Source organism: Oncorhynchus mykiss, chromosome 13 (genome assembly GCF_057628025.1).
Source record: "Oncorhynchus mykiss isolate SJ-2025 chromosome 13, ASM5762802v1, whole genome shotgun sequence".
NCBI classification, from domain to species: domain Eukaryota; kingdom Metazoa; phylum Chordata; class Actinopteri; order Salmoniformes; family Salmonidae; genus Oncorhynchus; species Oncorhynchus mykiss.
The window spans coordinates 58,661,782-58,681,662 of record NC_143034.1 but is presented as its reverse complement, the minus strand read 5'-3'; the positions used below and the strand labels follow the sequence as shown (position 1 = coordinate 58,681,662).

The following is a 19,881-nucleotide window of genomic DNA, read 5'->3' as shown; positions in this document are numbered from 1 at the left end:
ATTCCTTACTCTGGCAAATGGACATTTTCAAAATCCCAACGACATTAGAAAGGGACTCTTTCTCCTCCAATTAGAGACAGTCCCACTATTCCAAACGGAGGTCGTTTTCTTTATTGTAAAGAAGAAATCAGTGCTGTTTGCGCTTGCCACCTCTCTTATGACGAGCTTGAAATGCATACTCAATCAGTCAGCACGGGTGGAAAAGAGTCCTGCAATGAAATGATTAAGTTGAAAAGATAGTTTGAACATTTCCAGAAAGGCCTCTTGAGGGCTGAGAGCATAACAAGATAGTTTGTGTGCTCTGGGACATTAGCATACATTTGTGGGAACCAGATTCTCAGTTTGCCCAAGATGGGAAGGGGATATTTTCTATATCCAACCAATATACTGCTTCCAAGATAGATGTCACAGTTTTCCTCCTGGGAAGGAGAGGTGGACCGAAATGCAACGTGGTTATAGTTCATGTTTTTTAATAGAAAAACTCAACATGAACATAATACAAAACAATAAATGTGGCAAAACCGAAACAGCCCTATCTGGTGCAACAAACACAAAGACAGGAAACAATCACCCACAAGAGACCTAAAGAATATGGCTGCCTAATGTGGTTCCCAATCAGAGACAACGATAAACACCTGCCTCTGATTGAGAACCACTCCAGGCAACCATAGACTTACCTAGAATACTTAACTAAACACAATCCCATAAACTACAAAACCCCTAGATAAAACACACCACATAAATCACCCATGTCACACCCTGGCCTAACCAAAATAATAAAGAGAACACAGAATACTAAGACCAGGGCGTGACAATAGATGTCCTATTTGCTATTTCAGTTTTCTCCCCACATTGCTTGTCAAAGGAGCCAATTACTAATATCTTAATTAGCTACTAGGAGATGAAAAGTGAGGGAGAAACATTTGAAGTGGAAGCTGCTTGGACACAGTTAGGCTGTAGCCAGCACTATGCAACTGGAATGATAATTGCTTCATAAAGCCAGGGAATAAAAACATTCTGCTATGATTGACTTCTCAGCGAGGTGAATCTCAGGGCCCTGTGCCATATACTGTACCTGCACTGCTGCACTTCCAACTAAGACATTCTGGCACACATGTTCTTCACACTGTTTAGCCCATACAGTATGTCTGCTCACTGCAGTAGATACCAATCAGCTCAGTCTGGGTTTGTACTTGTCTTTATCAATCTGTTTTCCTGACATTGAAAGGGCGTGACGACTCCAAGCCGCAGGTCAATGCACTTTTTCTTCTCTTCCATCCCCAAATGAGGCCATTAGTGCAGCGCAGTGCTTATAGACAAACAAAAACTGCTGTGGCCTTTAAAGATGCCATCAACTTTTTAATTAAGTCTCATTAAGGCACTATGAAGTGATACAGAGTAAAGGCCATCCTATCTCAGTTGTGTGTTCAGAGATTCTGAGACGCAGAGAATAGTGTGTTCTCATTTCAGTGTCGTAGAGAAGAGCTGAAACAGAAACATTTAACATCTCTGTCATCAGTGTCTTAGTAATACCTTATCATCTCCCAAAGCAATACTGACTTTTCTTATCACCGCTCCCTCTTCACTTCAGCCATCAATCACATTGTTGATTTGTCCAGAGAGAGAGCGATCAGAAATGCATGACCTGGATTTGGATAGCTTCAGACGTTGACTCCTCAGAGGCACAAATGGCGTTTGAATCCTTTGAATCCCAGTCTGTAGAGGAGTTATCCAGGTTCAAGGTGTTATTGGAAAACCTTCATAGACCTCACACTGGGACAGGTCACACTGACCTCAAATCTTCATAGTCTGAACTAGCAGGACCTGGGTTGACCCATCATCACACATGTTACTGACAAATAGAGGGTTGGAAGGTTGGCAGGTAGCCTAACGGGTTTAACCGTTGGACCAGTAACCAAGAGGTCGCTGGTTCGAGTACCTGAGCCAACAAGTTGAAAAACCTGTTGATGTGCTCTTGAGCAAGGCATTTTACCCAATTTGCTCCAGGTGCACCCTACTACTATGGCTGACCCTGTAAAACAACACATTTCACTGCACTTATCTGGTGTATATGAAGATAAATAAAAACATTTGGGGGGGGGTGACACTCCTAGGGCCATTCTCACATGGCATCACCAGATTAAACTGTGTCCTACCTCCTCAAATCAACTGACAGACTGGGAATGGCTTAAATCTTCTTTGTACAGCACATCATTCATATAGATGACACATATTCCCAGGCAGTGGTATGTTAAAAACATGAAAGTATCACATTATTATATAAACGCTCGGCCCAAGAACCAATAATGAATATAATTGCATCCGTTCAGGCATTCAGAAGGGGAGCTTCTTTTCATCCTGAAACAACCTCCAGCTCCAATAGTCAAAGACCCGCAGACCCGTCTAGGACATTAGTTTCAACCAATCGTGGGAAGGCAGGAGAGAGAAGGTAATTGGGTTAGCCACTTAAAAGCAGCGCACCAGAAACTCTATGATTGGAAAAGTAATGGAGACAGACGTTTGTCTGTAAGCTTCGGCTGTTTGGTTAATTACAGATCTATGAACAACATTGGCACTCATTTACATACAGTATGCAAATTCAGAGCAGACCAGCAGAGCTGTTTCTGTCACTGAAGGCATTTGTCTGGAGGAGAGAGAACGAGAGAAAGAAAGAAGAGAAGAGAGGAGAAGAAACATGACATAGGTGGAAATGTTGAGAAAAAATGGACAGATAGCAAGAAGAGATAGACAGAAAGAGTCCTAACAGAGAGCCAGGCAGAGGAGACAAGATATTGAGATTCTCTGCAGTCTAACTGAAGTGTTGAGGAAGCAGTGGGAGGGGTAGGGCTTTGTCAACACAAGCCAGTTATACACACAGTCAGTGAATCAAGTGGGAATGACTTCACCTGAACACACACCAATTATCTGAGTTCTAAATATGACAAGACAAGACAACCACACTGGTAAACACAGTACAAGGAGGACAACCATATTGTCTATGCAGTTATGCAGTTATGCTGAGACACTCAGTTTTGGCACATCATGTGAGTGTTTGTACTCAAACAATTACACATTCCATATGGTGACAGTTACAAGTTTACTTTAGGTGTACTTCCCTAGTAAGTTCAAGGGGGCTCCCGCTGTCACTGTGATGCTCAGGTGTGCACAGATGTTGCTTTGCATGAATCTGTGATCTGCTAGTGTTTGTAGCATTGTATGTTACTAATTCATTTAGACAGCGGGGGGACACGGGGAGCGGGTCCCTGGGGCTTTCTCTGCTTTACACACTGTATGCCACAAGCTGTCTGGTAGAGGGTAGGGGACAGGGTGCTGGTTGTGGTGGGGTGGTTGGGGGCCTTGAAACTGAACAGCTAGCAAACAAGTCATGTGTCTGCTGCTCTAATGAGTCACATGTCACTGCTCCATTGACGTCAGTGAACAGCGAGAGGCGTCCCACTTGGGGAGGCCTTTGCAGACAAATACTCTCTCTCTCTGCCTCTTTCACTTTCTCTACATCTCTCGCTCCATCTGACTCTCTGTCTTTATCTCTCTCTCTCTCTCTCTCTGCCTCTTTCCCTCTCTCACATAAACACGACTGAGTTTACACACTAATATCAATAAAATCCATGTCCCAAGTTGATGTCTTCCTCCTGACTGAAGCCTCTTCCCTCCTCCTGCTGATTTCCCCATCAGACTGCCCTAATTCACACAGTCTCCTGAGGAGCCATGAAAGTGCTACCTGTTTTGTCTGTGTTCTCTTCCCAGATTTCCCCTCTCCTCCTCCCTCCACTGTACTGCTGAGGAGGACTGCCTGTGGATGCTGCTGGCGCTGGAGCTACAGTCCAGTAATTAATCTCTTCAGAGGACGAGTGAGATTCCAGATGGTCCATCTCTGATGGTGTGTGTGTGTGTGTGTGTGTGTGTGTGTGTGTGTGTGTGTGTGTGTGTTGTTTCATTGGATTATTAACTTCTGTTTAATGACCTCGCTCCACTTTGCCTAATCCACATTGGAGCCATATGTGTGCCTACCTTGTGTAAAAAACACCCACGAGTCAACCCAACAACGGCACAGAGAGTAGAGTAAGGTTTGGAAGGAAGGGTTTCCGTAATCATCTGCTCTCAATCTCTTTTTGCCACTTCTCTGAGATTCGATATTGCGTGTGAGAAATGTCAGCACCATGGACAGCTCTGTCCCCTATTTCATAGGCCCAATTACATAGTGAATGGAATTTAAACTGCGATGGAATAAATAATAAATAACCTGCTCTTTATGTCCCATTTTGTGTCTGTATGTTGATAGATGTCAGGGTTATTATGATCAACTTGCAACAGAGGAATGTGGGTCTGTTGAACGCTCACAACCACACACTCCCGACACGCCGAGTCTTTTCGCAAAATCAATAATCCAATATGTTCAGTCAGAGATAAAGGATGATCAGAAGATAGGTGCATCGGCCCCGAGAGAAGCTTCCATCACGCGGGGCTTGCACATTACAGGAGAGGAACAGAAGGTGAGCCTGCCAAATAGATTCTCGCGGGAGTGTCAATCACATGCACAGTAATGATAACATGGGAGACAAATGAAGGCAATAACTTGCAATGGGATTAGACTTCCTATGAAAGTGCGGATATGGGTGATTTGGGGCATTTGTCTCCACTATATTGTGCAAATATGGCAGCAATACAGTAGGCTCATATGGTTAACGAGCCTGGTGCTTTACAAATCAGGAATAGACCTACAATTATTAGCATGGTCCAGAGCAGAATTCCTGCATCAGCTGTTACTCAACTCAGGTAAAACACACAGGGAGATGTTCATTGAAAATAAGTGATGTCACTTATGTAGACAGATTTCTAACAGAAAACACAAGAAAAGCATATGGCTATGCTACTATTTAGCACTCGCTCCCATTTGCTGCTTAGCCTATTACTCTTTTCACACCACTGAGCCAAACCAAGCTGAGCCAAGCTGTACTAGGCTAGCCTGGTTGGTTGCACATCCACCATATTCTTTTCAGTTGGCTAAACATAAGACCAGACTTCTTTGATATGTGGCCCAATATCCTCACGCAAAGAGATGATGAAATGGGGTTTTAGTTGGATGGTTGTTCTTCTGTGTGGGCAGGGGGGAAGCATGTGTATAAAACCACTGTCTGAAGAAGCATCACAGCAGGCCCAGAGCGGAAAGTCAAAGGTGTAGGCGGTAATCGCCCCAATAGCGCGCTTGGCCATTTCTTCAGTGTGATTGTGAGCTGAGCCGCAGCACAACCGTTTGCCGTCTCCCGGGACGTTAGAGCAAACCAAGGTAGAAATTCAAATGTTTCACCTCACTCGCATATCAAACCACCCATGTGTCAATAGGACAGGGAGGATAGGCAAATATGTGTCACTGTAAGAGAGGTCAATGAGTTTAGAAAAGAGGTATAAGCACCTTTCAGCATAAGCATATGTTTTAAATGATTTCATGAGGATGACCATCACATCATAGGCATTTTTAAACAAATAATGTCATGTTGGGCCATTGAATAAATGCTCTGCTGCACATCCATCAATCTTCTTGCAATTGATAGCCTGCAGCTTTCACAAAGCGCTGAGTTTAGTGACCCAGCAGGGACACAATCAGTGCCAGGTCTGTCTGGGGGAATAGAGGCCCTAAGAAATCAGACGCCAAATTCGCACCATGTCACAATGTGTCGCTTAATGGACTACGTGATTGTGGATGCTATTGCTGAGGATATTTGCAGGGACAAATTATTGTTTAGCTCTCCGGTTTTAGGAGAGCGTGCATTTCGTGGCCCCCGTGTGGCGTCTGACCCTAAACAGCAGTCTACGCACAGTGGTTTGGATGTAGGCCTAGGTTATATCCCTGTCTCTCATCAAAGTACTGCCAGCATGAATACTATATTGTGATAATCTCAACTCTGCAAATAGTTTAGTTTATTTATTTGTTTTACATTTTCATATCATCGCCTCGAGGCTCCAGCTATAATGACCAGCATAGCTCCTGATGAGTTTTCACTTTAGCTGTGCATAACGTTTTGGTTTTAACTATGCTAGAAGTCTCCAGGTCTCATAACATTTTTGCTTTGACCATATGATTCAATTTTCAATAAGTAACATCAACCTTGGACAAATTAAATCTGCTATATTATGGAGTTACACATCCATAATATTGAATGTCCAATGTGTTATGGGGACCGGGGTAGCATACATACTAAAAACTACAGCAAGCCGATTTGTCTGTAGCTGTTGAGGCTGAGTTAATTGGCTACATACAGCCTAATCAGGTCTGGCTGATTGTCTGTTTTGAAAATTCCTCTCTAGCCTGTATCAATTTGCAACTAAATGGGAACGGTCCACCAGAGATGTATCAGAATTAGTCATGTTTTTTTTCTCTCTCTCAGTCAAACACATCTGAGGTCATAGGTTCATTTCTGCAGTAGGCTGTAAGACAGGGGAAGGACAGAATGTGAATAGTGAATCCCAATGTGAAAACCTTGTGGTACCATTTGGAAGCACTTGAGCTCAGAATACAAAAACCAGTCCCAGTGTAGCAGAACACGACTCTTGTGTCCCAGCAGTGTTTGGGACCTTCACATAATTAAAATACAGTGGCTGGCTTGTAGAAGAGGTGACGCCGCCCCCTAGGGCCAGCATCATATATTGCACACACTCATATTCTCACTGTAGCAAGAGCACTTCCCCTCTGATCTGGTGCTTTCTACAGATACTTTTACTCCAAATGTAGAAATTGTAGGTTTTCACAAATAGCCACCAAAAATAATAACATCCTGGGTGAAGACACTTTGAGCTTTAACAGAATGAGGCTAAGCGGGAAGGAGAACTAGAGGAGATGAGGAGGAAGGAAAGTCAGATGCTGGGAGTGCTGGCAGCTGGTGGGGGTGGGCACGCCTGTCTGTGGCTCTCTCTGTCTCCCTCTGCTCTGCTGTGACTGTGGAGAAGGCGACAGATGGAGTCCGAAGGTTCTGCTTCAGTCCCAGCGCTGCTCTACCATTCTGACTGCTCAGGATGAGGGCCAGCAGCCAGGGGAACATGGTGGCCATGCCAAACCCCGGGGGTCAACCGCTTACAGAGAGGGGTCACCCTGCCTAGTCCTCACCTCTGCTGCCAAACACACACACACTCTACTGCCTCCATGTGGAGGAAATAACAACAAATCAATTATTTTGTCAAAGCAATCTGTGAATTCAAATCACATATTATTTGTCACATGCATTGTAGACAACAAGTGTACACTACCAGTGAAATGCTTACTGAAGGGCCTCCCAGGTGGTGCAGTGGTCTAGGGCACTGCATCACAGTGCTAGCTGTGCCACCAGAGACTCTGGGTTCGTGCCTAGGCTCTGTCGCAGCCGGCCGCGACCGGGAGGTCCGTGGGGCGACGCACAATTGGCCTAGCGTCTTACGGGTTAGGAAGGGTTTGGCCGGTAGGGATATCCTTGTCTCATCGCACACCAGCGACTCCTGTGGCGGGCCGGGTGCAGTGGACACGAACCAAGGTCGCCAGGTGCACAGTGTTTCCTCCGACACATTGGTGTGGCTGGCTTCCGGGTTGGATGCGCACTGTGTTAAGAAGCAGTGCGGCTTGGTTGGGTTGTGATTCGGAGGACGCATGGCTTTCGACCTTCGTCTCTCCCGAGCCCGTAGAGACAAGATAGTAACAATTGGATACCATGACATTGGGGAGAAAGGGGGTAGAAAAAAAAGAAATGCTTACTGACGGGCCCGTCCCAACAATGCAGAGGGAGAAATACTTGTGATAAAGATGAATACCCTGTTGCATGTACTCCTATTAGAGAGGAGTGTTCGATATCTGTAAGGAAGTCTGTGTCTGCAGGACAAACGTATTTTACTCAACATACTGTATAATAAATGTAATACAAAAACAGAGCCCACAATAACGGACCTTCCTACATAGAAACAATCACTCACAAACAAACATGGGGGAACAGAGGGTTAAATAATGAACAGGTAATTGGGGAATTGAAACCAGGTGTGTAAGACAAAGACAAAACAAATGGTTAATGAAAAGTGGATCGGCGATGGCTAGAAGGCCGGTGACGTCGACCGCCAAACGCCGCCCGAACAAGGAGAGGGACCGACTTCGGCGGAAGTCGTGACAATATCTTCGGAGGCCTATGCTTTTCACCCAAACTCACAGAGTGTGTATGAATGTACATTCATTTTCATCAGCGGTCATGTTGAGAGCTACAGTAACATACCCAGCAGTCCCCTGCAATAAGGCAATGGAAAATTTCTGTCTGTGATCCCCTATGACTTCTTTGTACGTGTGTGCACTGTGTGCACTGTGTGACAACGTGATGAGAAGCCAGTCCTGACTCAGGAGGAACAGCATAGTGGGGTTCACTGGACTGTGTCACAGCCCCAAGGCTGTGAAGTTGATGAGAGTAACTGTGTGATCTCTGTGCCACTGCTCATGTGGCAAATCAATGGAGAAGATCTCTACAGCCATACAGAGTGGAGTGTTGTAAGACATAAACAAGCAAATGTTGTTTGATCTACCAGTCTTCCTATTAGCCTCATGCTCATTTGTTTGTGTTCATGCCCTGGACACTAATTACTGGTACCAAGATAACAACGTGACATAAAAGATAACAATCCAAAAACTGGAAACTGTTTCCCTTGCAGAAGGAGAGACAAGCTACACATATTTCTAAATGTGTTTATTTTTTACTCTAGGGCTTCCTTAGACCTACATCTGTCTCACTCCTCGTCAGAAGACATTTTGGCTCAGTCCTGTTCCAGTTTCTCCTGGAGTCTGCCTCAGTTGTGTGGGTGTCCGTGTTCATTAGCTACAGATCTGAATTATGAGTAAGGCCCCTTTTCTTATAGTCTTACAGCAGCAAAACTCTTGTTTCTCCTCACAGCAGTCCTTACATCTCCCGGGGGTGCTTTTGGAGCACATTATTACATCTTCTTCTGTCCAGTTAAAAAGGTACAGTTGGCAAAAGCTCCCTCTCAGCATTATAGAAAGACTTCCAACTGAAATGTCTGTGATTTATATTAAGAGACAGGGCTGAGGGAATCTCACTGGGTCTTTCTAGACTGTACCTCCTCAGGGCTCTGGCTGTTATAGTGACAGACTGTTCTATGTAGATTGACTAGGGGGGCCAATGGGAGGGCCACAGATCCCTGACAACACTCTGGGGCTTTGCATGTCATACTGGGAGGTCAGTGACACAGCCTGTTGGGATCTGAAGGGATGGCGAGATCATGTGGATCTGAAAGTAGAAGTTTGAAAGACTCACAGGATTTCTGGTCACTCTTAGATATTGTGGTAATAAAGTAGAACATGTGGAAATGGATCCTGTCGTCCATAGGTTGAATCACTACACAAAATATAAAAATACATTGATGATTCTACAATTTGGCAATAAAATACAGTCAGGCTGCCTACAAAGACATATGATCCGTCTCTCTCACCAGTTACCATTATCAAGACAGGCAAAGCCCTTCCATTATCAGTGAACATTAAATGAATCCTACGAGACCATTTCAGCAAATAATTCAGCCATTAACATTCATGACTCAATCACAGAGGAAATTGCCAGGGGGAAGACATGCCGTCAGCCTTCAGTGGAGGAGAAGAAAAGAGAAGAGTGATGTTGGGGAAAACAAAAGGAAGACAGACTGGTGTTATTGATAAAGATATTATGCTTGGCCAGAGACAGGGTGCTTTCTATTTGGGCTGGTGATGGTAGCAGAGAGGGGTAAGGTGTGTTGGGTGTTGGGTGGTGGTGTGGTGCTAATCAGCTGCTGGCAAGCGTGTGAGCGGGCGGTCTTCTTGCAGCGGAACCCCAGGTCGAAAGCGGGTTTGAAGTTTAATGATGCCACCTGCCAGCCTTGCCAGTCTGCAAGCGCTAACGAGCTGGCAGAGCTGGTGGCTCGGGCCACAGCACCTGAAAATGCATCATGTGTTTCAGGGGGGCGGGGTTCTACCAGGGCTGTTGAGGGGCCTGCTGGAGACCCAAGACGGCACGGAAGGCCCGCATCTCTTTGAAGAGCGCCCTCATTTCCATATTTCATTACGCACCGGTGACTGACAAGGCCCAGCCAGATGTTCTATTTTCAGCTATTTAAATTTTGACCTGCTTTCTTTCCACGGTTGAAGAAAAGATTAGATTAGATAACACACAGATGCCATGGATGATAAGAACTTGGTTATAGATGTTTGTTTATCTGTTGTGGTTTTTTGTTGTCTATATTCTCCTATTGTGTCTTACCCCTCTGAGTAAAGGTGTCGATAACACACAGACAGTAGCTGCCATTTAACTTCAGAATCAGGAAATGTTTCCAAAGTGACTAGGCACTTTAGACTCCAGCACAGTCCCTGATTCATTCCAATGGTATTTCCTTTGAATTGGCTGTGAAATTGCAGTGTCCTTACTCAATCTAAACCTCAAAACTACATTGACAGCCCTGACCTTTCTGGGTGTCTGCAGCAAATGGCACTTTGTCAGAGGGAGTGAAGGAGCCCTAAGATCAATGTGATTGTCTTGGTATACAACAGCATTGACTTCACTCTGTGCATATGCCTATGGGTTTGTCTGTGCATGATTGAGTTGTATTAGATAACAAAATGATGGCAGAGGAAGAATGATAGTGATCAGTGGGAGAAAGGGAGCAGAGAAAGAGCCAAACTTTTATTTAGACAGGAAAAATATAGCTAAGATGACCTCTCCACAACCTCGCCCCTTTTCTCACTGAATGAACAAAACTAGGCCAAAGGAAGACAGGTATTTAGAAGAATCGTGTTGGGTGACTATGAGAGTGATCATGTACGGAGTGGTAAACTACAGCTGTTTCTGGTCTGGGTGTGTAGGGTGCCTGTGAAACCACAGTTCTGGAGACAGAGAGGGCTGTCAACACATGAGCATATCCATCACTCTAATTTAATCAGGTTTTAGCACAGTCAGCCTGTAACTCAATCATGAGCCTGGTTTCCCCTTTAGCAGCCCCTGCCACCTGTCATCACCACATCTGCGTGTCAGGTGAGGGTGTCGTTGGTATTATACACTGGAGTTGGTACAGCACAGCTGTAGGTGTGAGGGGTCACCTGCTGCCTGTCAAACCTAATTTGTAGTGCAATAAATCTTGATATACTGTACAGTTTATCATTAAAATCCACCTCATGATTCCAATTCTTCATTGTTTTAATCGAATAATAATACACAGCACAGAGCACTGACGCCATCTACATCTCTAAATATCTCTGCAAATATATCTAATATAAGATATTCATATCCCAGATTTACCAGAGGATCCTTCTACTAAGAATGCTATGATCCTGGGTAAACATTCATATAGCCAGAGAGAGTGCAGTGACTGTTCTGGTAAAGATAGAAACCCCGGCTCTATGCCTTAATGGGTTATAAATTGTCAAAGAAAACATGATTAATATCAGAAGACTAAATGTCATGTTAACTTCAGATTTGAAATTGCGGTTGAACTCTGTGAACCACGGTGATGTTGGGGGAATGAGCAAAGGAGGGAGGGGGGCATTGCAGAATTATTGCTGTTGTATATTGAATCTGAAAACTAATGAAAGTGGGCTGGTGGCATGTGAACTATGTGACCACAGTGTTGCTGCGTTTAATAGTGAAACCACCGATTCGTAATACCTTCAGATTCACTACTCACCAAACATGGAGACAGATCTCTGTATTGTTCATGCTGTTTTGAAACCCTGCTGGCCTGTGTGTGCATGCATGTATTATCATGTGACTCAGATTGCCTGGGTGTCTGGGATTGGCATCAAATGCTGAGTGCCATCCAGTGATACATTATACCAGGCTAAACTGCTATGTAACCTAAACATGCCTGTGTGACAGAGCTAATGTCTATCGAGTACAGACATGCAGTACCAGTCAAAAGTTTGGACACACCTACTCATTCAAAGGTTTTTCTTTATTTTTATTATTTTCTAAATTGTAGAATAATAGTGAAGACATCCAAACTATGAAATAACACATATGAAATAATGTAGTTACCAAGGAGCATTCTAGGTGAATCTGAATTCCAAGAGTGTGCAAAGCTGTCATCAAGGCAAAGGGTGGCTACTTTGAAAATCTCAAATATCAAATATATTTTGATGTGTTTAACACTTTTTTGGTTACTACATGATTCCATATGTGTTATTTCATAGTTTTGATGTCTTCACTATTATTTTACAACGTACAAATAGTACATATAAATGAAAACCCTGAAATTAGTAGGTGTGTCCAAACCTTTGACTGGTACTATAAATAAAAAAGTATAAAACTTTGCAAAGCATAAAGTACACATTAATGTAAATATGTCATTAGTACCTGTGTGCACATACAAACTTGCACACACACAAACTGTGGTGGAAGCATTCCAAGTACCTACTCAGATTGTCAGAAAATATGAAGCAGGAGATCGGTACATGGGGCGGCAGGTAGCCAAGTGGTTAGAGCGTTGGGCCAGTAACCAAAAGGTTGCTGGATCGACTCCCGGAGTTGACAAGGTAAAAATCTGTTGTTCTGCCCCTGAACAAGGCAGTTAACCCACTGTTCCCCGGTAGGCTGTCATTGTAAGTAAGAATTTGTTCTTAACTGACTTGCCTTGTTAAATAAAAACAAAAAGTAAATTCTGGATGGACAGTGTGTTGCTAGTCTTTGGTGTTGCTGGCAGATGTGACCAAGAGGTCATGTGAAAAAGGGTAACAATGCTGGCCAGTGGTTAATGTGAGCCAGGACCCTTGAAGTCATGCAAACTTTTCTTTGTACAGTGCACACAGACAGTTTCTCACTATTGACTGTTCTTCCAGCTCTAGGTCCCACGTAATAAAGAGGACCAATAATATACACTGCTCAAAAAAATAAATGGAACACTTAAACAACACAGTGTAACTCCAAGTCAATCACACTTCTGTGAAATCAAACTGTCCACTTAGGAAGCAACACTGATTGACAATAAATTGCACATGCTGTTGTGCAAATGGAATAGACAACAGGTGGAATTATAGGCAATTAGCAAGACACCCCAATAAAGGAGTGGTTCTGCAGGTAGTAGCATGAGACGGAGTCTACAACCCACACAAGTTGCTCAGGTAGTGCAGCTCATCCAGGATGGCACATCAATGCGAGATGTGGCAAGAAGGTTTGCTGTGTCTGTCAGCGTAGTGTCCAGAGCATGGAGGCGCTACCAGGAGACAGGCCAGTACATCAGGAGACGTGGAGGAGGCCGTAGGAGGGCAACAACCCAGCAGCAGGACCGCTACCTCCGCCTTTGTGCAAGGAGGAGCAGGAGGAGAACTGCCAGAGCCCTGCAAAATGACCTCCAGCAGGCCACAAATTTGCATGTGTCTGCTCAAACGGTCAGAAACAGACTCCATGAGGGTGGTATGAGGGCCCGACGTCCACAGGTGGGGGCTGTGCTTACAGCCCAACACCGTGCAGGACGTTTGGCATTTGCCAGAGAACACCAAGATTGGCAAATTCACCACTGTCGCCCTGTGCTCTTCACAGATGAAAGCAGGTTCACACTGAGCACATGTGACAGACGTGACAGTCTGGAGACGCCGTGGAGAATGTTCTGCTGTCTGCAACATCCTCCAGCATGACCGGTTTGGCAGTCGGTCAGTCATGGTGTGGTGTAGCATTTATTTGGGGGGCCGCACAGCCCACCATGTGCTCGCCAGAGGTAGCCTGACTGCCATTAGGTACCGAGATGAGATCCTCAGACCCCTTGTGAGACCATTTGCTGGTGCGGTTGGCCCTGGGTTCCTCCTAATGCAAGACCTCATGTGGCTGGAGTGTGTCACCAGTTCCTGCAAGAGGAAGGCATTAATGCTATGGACTGGCCCGCTCGTTCTCCAGACCTGAATCCAATTGAGCACATCTGGGACATCATGTCTTGCTCCATCCACCAACGCCACGTTGCACCACAGACTGTCCAGGAGTTGGCGGATGCTTTAGTCCAGGTCTGGGAGGAGATCCCTCAGGAGACCATACGCCACCTCATCAGGAGCATGCCCAGTCGTTGTAGGGAGGTCATACAGGCACGTGGAGGCCACACACACACTACTGAGCCTAATTTTGACTTGTTTTAAGGACATTACATCAAAGTTGGATAAGCCTGTAGTATGGTTTTCCACTTTAATTTTGAGTGTGACTCCAAATCCAGACCTCCATGGGTTGATAAATTTGATTTCCATTGATAATTTGTGTCATTTTGTCAGCACATTCAACTATGTAAAGAAACAAGTATTTAATTAGATTTCCTTCATTCAGGTCTAGGATGTGTTATTTTAGTGTTCCCTTTATTTTTTTGAGCAGTGTATATCCAGTTTTATATTGTGACAATATTTTGTATGACTAAGCAGAGGTCTCAAGGTCAGAAAAATACTCATGGCCCCAATTACAGTGGTCTCTGAAAGCACAGAAAGTAGCCTTCAGATTAGTTTTCTACAACCGGAATATTTCAGCGTAATCAAAGGGGTTCTTTGTAAAACAAATTAAAGTTGTGAAGGAAACAGTTTCATCTCTCAACTGAAACAATTGTATTGGAGACAAAGCCTGTTCCCTTTAACCTTTAAGAGGGTGGGAGAAGTTCTTATATGTGGAGTTTTATGTCAATGTGAAGCCATCCTTGACATTTCCAGTGTTGTGTTGGCTGCACATCCTTTTCAGAGTTTTCCCAGCCTGAGAGACGCAGTGTGACCTGATGACATTCACAAACTCATCAGGCAGAGCCATGACATTCTAGGAGAAACACCTCCGCACCAGTCTCCCTGAGAAGCCGGTTTTATCTGCTCCGTTTATTACTCTTGGGAACATTATCATTGCTTTATTGTTTGCTAATACAAGGCCAACCTTTATAGTTTGTCTGTTATCCTTTACTCCCACCTGCCTGGTTTTAGTCAGTGAGTGATTGCAGACCTTCAGACAACATGGCCTATAATGGTGCAGTGCAGCCTTGAACAGATGGTCAGACCATGTGAAGATCTATCAAAGGCACACAGCACAAGCATGTCAAGGGCTCATCTGATAACTTGTGGGTGAGCATATGCAGGACCAAGCATGTTGTCATACTGTAAATTACACACGGGAGCGTAGTCAAGCGTATTATGATAAACATGTACGCAGACAGAGCTGCCAGGCGGAAAACGAGGGCAAGGACAACAAAAAGGTGGCATGAGGCAAAAACCAAGAGCAAAATATTGACAGTCAAGCTAGTGTGGGCTAACAAAAATGACTGACTTCATGATTTCAAACTAGAATGTGGTACCAGAATATCATGTTTTAGGATTAAATCAGTCCTGAACCCCTTTAAACTCCGACTACAAAGAAAGACAATTTCCTCTGTACACAGGAGAAAAAGACTCCTTCACTTTATTGCTGCACAACCATGAGGTATGAGGGAATTTTTCTTTTTTAAAGATGGTTAAAAGGTCAAAGGGGACAGAACTTGTGCAGTTTATCCTCTTTGCATCCACTGGTTTCAAGTTAGAGGTGTAAGGGAAGTCATTTTTTTTCCTCAAGCCTTTGGTCCAGCAGAAGAGTTTAGAAGTCAGGACCCTCTTTCTTCAGCTTGCTGTAGTCCATGTTCACTGAGTAAAACTATGAATTAAATAAAGGAACAATAAAGTTTAAGGAAATCAAAAATCAAATATTGATGAATAACATTCTAAGCAAAAACCTGCCTTTACTTTCTGAATCATTCCCAGGTCTGTTATTTAGTCCGTGTCAAACTTGCTTTGTTGTTGTTGTAACTGACAATTAGATTGGTTGATCAGATTACTTAAACTAACAGGATTATACTGTATAATTAATTCTACTATGGGATGAGTGGAATCAGACGACAGCTCAATTACATTTTTGGCTCAAGCCACTACATTAACATGTTCCCTCACTGCGCTGTACAACCTCTGCTCAAGACCATGTGCGGCAGGGACCAAGTTTAATGCACTGACCATCGTGATACATTAATCCAGACATAACGGATCATCCTGTAAGTGAGTGACCTACCTTGTGCTGCTGTGTGGGTTCCGTCTTGTTCCATGGCTCGGGGTTGCCATTGCGATTCCAACTACAACATAAATATTGAAATGAAACGTTTAACTAATAGCAATATACCCATCCTGCACATTGAAATTGACGTCTGACTTAAGACTAAAACACTCAAGGTCAATCCAGTTACTATGCGGTTCTCATTTCAGACGGTTTCCATTTGGACTGGAGCCTTATTAGCAGCGTGTTCTACAAGGGCCCTTACCTGACATGGGGTCCCATTGCCAGGCGCAAGAGATACGCTCCAGACATAACCGTCCCACCACCGATGAAGATGAAAAGGGGGACCAGCTGGAGGGAATAGAAAAGATTTAGGGGGAACAATAGAGGACAGGGTAAGGTGGCAATCAAGGGAAAAATGGCTGACCCCATTCAGTCAACTGGTCGATAGATTTTTTTTTTTTAATGGCACAGTAGACACCAGTCTGATTCGTGCCCGTCTCAGTGGACTAATCCATTGCGGAGGCCGCTGGGGATGGCACAGTCCATCACACTAAGATGAGCATCGGCACGGCAAGGCACGGGTGCCGTGAGGGTATTTGAGAAAAATGTGAAAACAAATTAAATTCCATTGGCTTTCCATAAATGGCTACTGCTTTGGACCTGAAGCTGTTTGAGAGAGTATTCCTTAGGTCTACAGTATGTGTGAAGAAAATGTGTATTAGGTATAATTTTAAAAATGTTGAGTGAAGATAAGTGTGGTTTAGATGTATACGGTTCGCATCTCTCCAGAATCTGCTCTCTCCTGCCAATTCGTGTGCATTCACTCTTTCAAAAAACTTTTTTTTTGGGGGGGGAAATCAAAAGTAACGGTCAGTATCTGGTGTGGCCACCAGCTGCAGTACATCTCCTCCTCATGGACTGCACCAGATATGCCAGTTCTTGATGTTACCCCACTCTTCCACCAAGGCACCTGCAGGTTCCCAGACATTTCTGGGGGAAATGGCCCTAGCCCTCTGATCTAACAGGTCCCAGACGTGATCAATGGGATTGAGATCTGGGCTCTTTGCTGGCTGTGGCAGAACACTGACATTCCTGTCTTGCAGGAAATCACACACAGAACGAGCAGTATGGCTGGTGGCATTGTCATGCTGGAGGGTCATGTCAGGATGAGCCAGCAAGAAGGGTACCACATGAGGGAGGAGGATGTCTTCCCTGTAAAGCACAGTGTTGAGATAGACGGAGCTTGTCATTGCAGGCAGACGATGCTGGGACACACTGCCCCAGACCATGACGAACCCTCCCCCTCCAAAATCGGTCCCGCTCCAGAGTACAGGCCTCGGTGTAACCCTCATTCCTTCCACGATAAACACGAATCCGACCATCACCCCTGGTGAGACAAAACCATGACTCGTCAGTGAAGAGCACTGAGACTTTTTTCAGTCCTGTCTGGTCCAGTGACGGTGGGTTTGTGCCCATAGGCAACGTTGTTGCCGGTGATGTCTGGTGAGGACCTGCCTTACAAGAGGCCTACAAGCCCTCACTCCTGCCTCCCTTAGCCTACTGCAGACAGTCTGAGCACTGGAGGGATTGTGCATTCTTGGTATAACTCGGGCAGTTGTTGCCATCCTGTACCTGTCCCGCAGGTGTGAGGTTCGGATGTAACGATCCTGTGCAGGTGTTACACGTGGTCTGCCACCACAAGGACGATCAGCTGTCCGTCCTGTCTCCTTATAGTGCTGTCTTAGGCGTCTCACAGTACGGTCATTGTGAAGTTACGTATTTTTACAAATTATCTTTGAAAGACCGGGTCCTGAAAAGGGGAGTTATGACCAGTGGTACATTTGACGTTAATTCCAATCATTTCTAATCTGTTTGGTTACGGTAATTTAAGTTAATAAAATATATTATTATTAGTAGTAGTTTACCATTCTCATTGTCGGAGCGGACACGTTTACAGATCTCACAATTTATTCAACACTTATTTTATTCCATTTACAAGTTTGGTCAATTTATTAATTGTATTATGTTTGGGGCGCTCTTGTCAATGTTGAGTAAGGACACACACCTGATTACACAGAAGTAAATCTAGGCTACCTGGCCTACACGCAAATGTATGAATGTGCCCATTTGGGGATGTCCGACAGTATTTCTGATGGTCTTAACTCACTACCACTAATGAGCTGTGGAGCTTCTCAAAGTCTTTATTTTCTCTTCCTCAAACAGCAAGTCAACAGTCTGTTTACTTTACATCCATTGAGAATGACAATAGTTAGTTGCTCACTGTATTCGAAAAATCTTTCCAGCTTGCTCACTTCCGATAACCACCGAGCCTCGGCGTGAAAATAAAAAAGTAATGCTCTGATCCAGTAGCTCATTAAACTCTGGAGGACCTAGAAGAGTTGATATAGTTGCCAGTTCAAACTGTGGGCCAGACCCAGTTAATACAATGTTTCAAGTTCGTTGCAGACAGAGTAGAGAGATTAAAGCTATTGAAGAACATGAAATGAACAAACCTTCATGCATAGTCAATGTGATTTACATGATATTTAGTTTAATCAGGATATTATTTACTTGTAATGTTATTTGTTGGCTTCATGTTGATTATTTTTTACCTAGTTGGCAATAAACAAATACGTTATTGTAATGGAAATTAAAATGTTCCACGAAAATGTGCATGAAAACCATAACTGGTTAGATAAATTGTAAATTGGCACTCCACATGAAAAAAAAAAAAAATACTCCCGACCTCTGGTGGAGCCTATTACCTGCAACGTCAGGAGCATAATGGCAGGACCGAGGGTAAATCAAAAAATATTTAGTCAACTCGATTGCTTTCCTCCCCCCCAAAAATCACTTTCGTCAAAGTCCCAAGACTACAGTTACCCAATTTACACCAAATAAAATGTCATTTAAAAAAATAAGTGCTTTCATAGCTAGTAACGTTATGTCCTCGGTTAACCGCCTCGTCCTTGACCGAGTTGAGGCCTTTTTTGCCAGGTCGCAATTCCAACAACTAACCATCTAACGTTAGCTAAACACGCTCGCTCGCTCCCTCCCACTTAAAAAGTGTAAATAACAGTAACTATATGTTCAATTATTTTTGAGACCTTGCCCTTTCAAGTACATAACCCATACTGGCTACAGTAGGTAACTAGTTAGCAAACAGGGCCGTTTCGGTCTGTGGTAAATGCCATCACTTGTCAATCAACGAGCAATGCAGCAAACACCATATCGTTATATTCAATCTAGTCTTTTTCCAAAAACGAAACAATACATGACAAAAAGGCGACATTTTGGGGAAACAAGTAATGTATTAAAAGTCGCAATGTGGTTAGCTTCGAAGTTAACGTTAGCACGACGCAAATCCCCCCGCCCCCCAAAACATCTATACGATTTAGCAAACTTCCCGATTTCACATGTACTTACTGCTGGGTGGCTTTTAAGTTGCCGGCTAACTGTGCTCAGCATTGTGAGGGTTTACTTCTCCCAAATTGTACAGAAATAACCGGATTAATGTGGGCCTTGCCAGGAAGTAGCTGAGCGTATTTTCAGATGCGTTTCAGAGACATCAATGATTTTTATAACTAACCCAAGATAGACCAGTCTGTCGTTTCCAATGGGAGCAGATGAACGAATCATAGTGGGTCGAACAAGCAAGGAGGTGGGAGCAAATCACGAGCCAGTGAGATCCATTCTCCCTTGCACTCCTTCTAAACAATGCATTTAATTTTTCTTTGGCAAAGAGTAAAGTCTACAGATTCTAGTTTTGGAAACAGAAACCTGTATGGAGATAAAATGTTTCAGCGATGAGAAAATTTGCGGAATCTTGGCCAAAGTCCATCTCGTTCAATCTTCTCCCACT

General features: G+C 44.1%; 1 protein-coding gene across 1 annotated transcript; it reads right to left on the bottom strand.

The window, feature by feature from the left end:
• Positions 1–15,370: 15,370 nt before the first annotated feature.
• Positions 15,371–19,589, bottom strand: ndua4 (NADH dehydrogenase 1 alpha subcomplex subunit 4). The gene is given in 4 exon segments (NM_001246328.1): positions 15,371–15,626; positions 16,035–16,095; positions 16,282–16,367; positions 19,446–19,589. Coding segments are annotated over 4 exon segments (246 nt in total). The 5' UTR covers positions 19,488–19,589; the 3' UTR covers positions 15,371–15,569.
• Between the last annotated feature and the right edge of the window lie 292 nt (positions 19,590–19,881).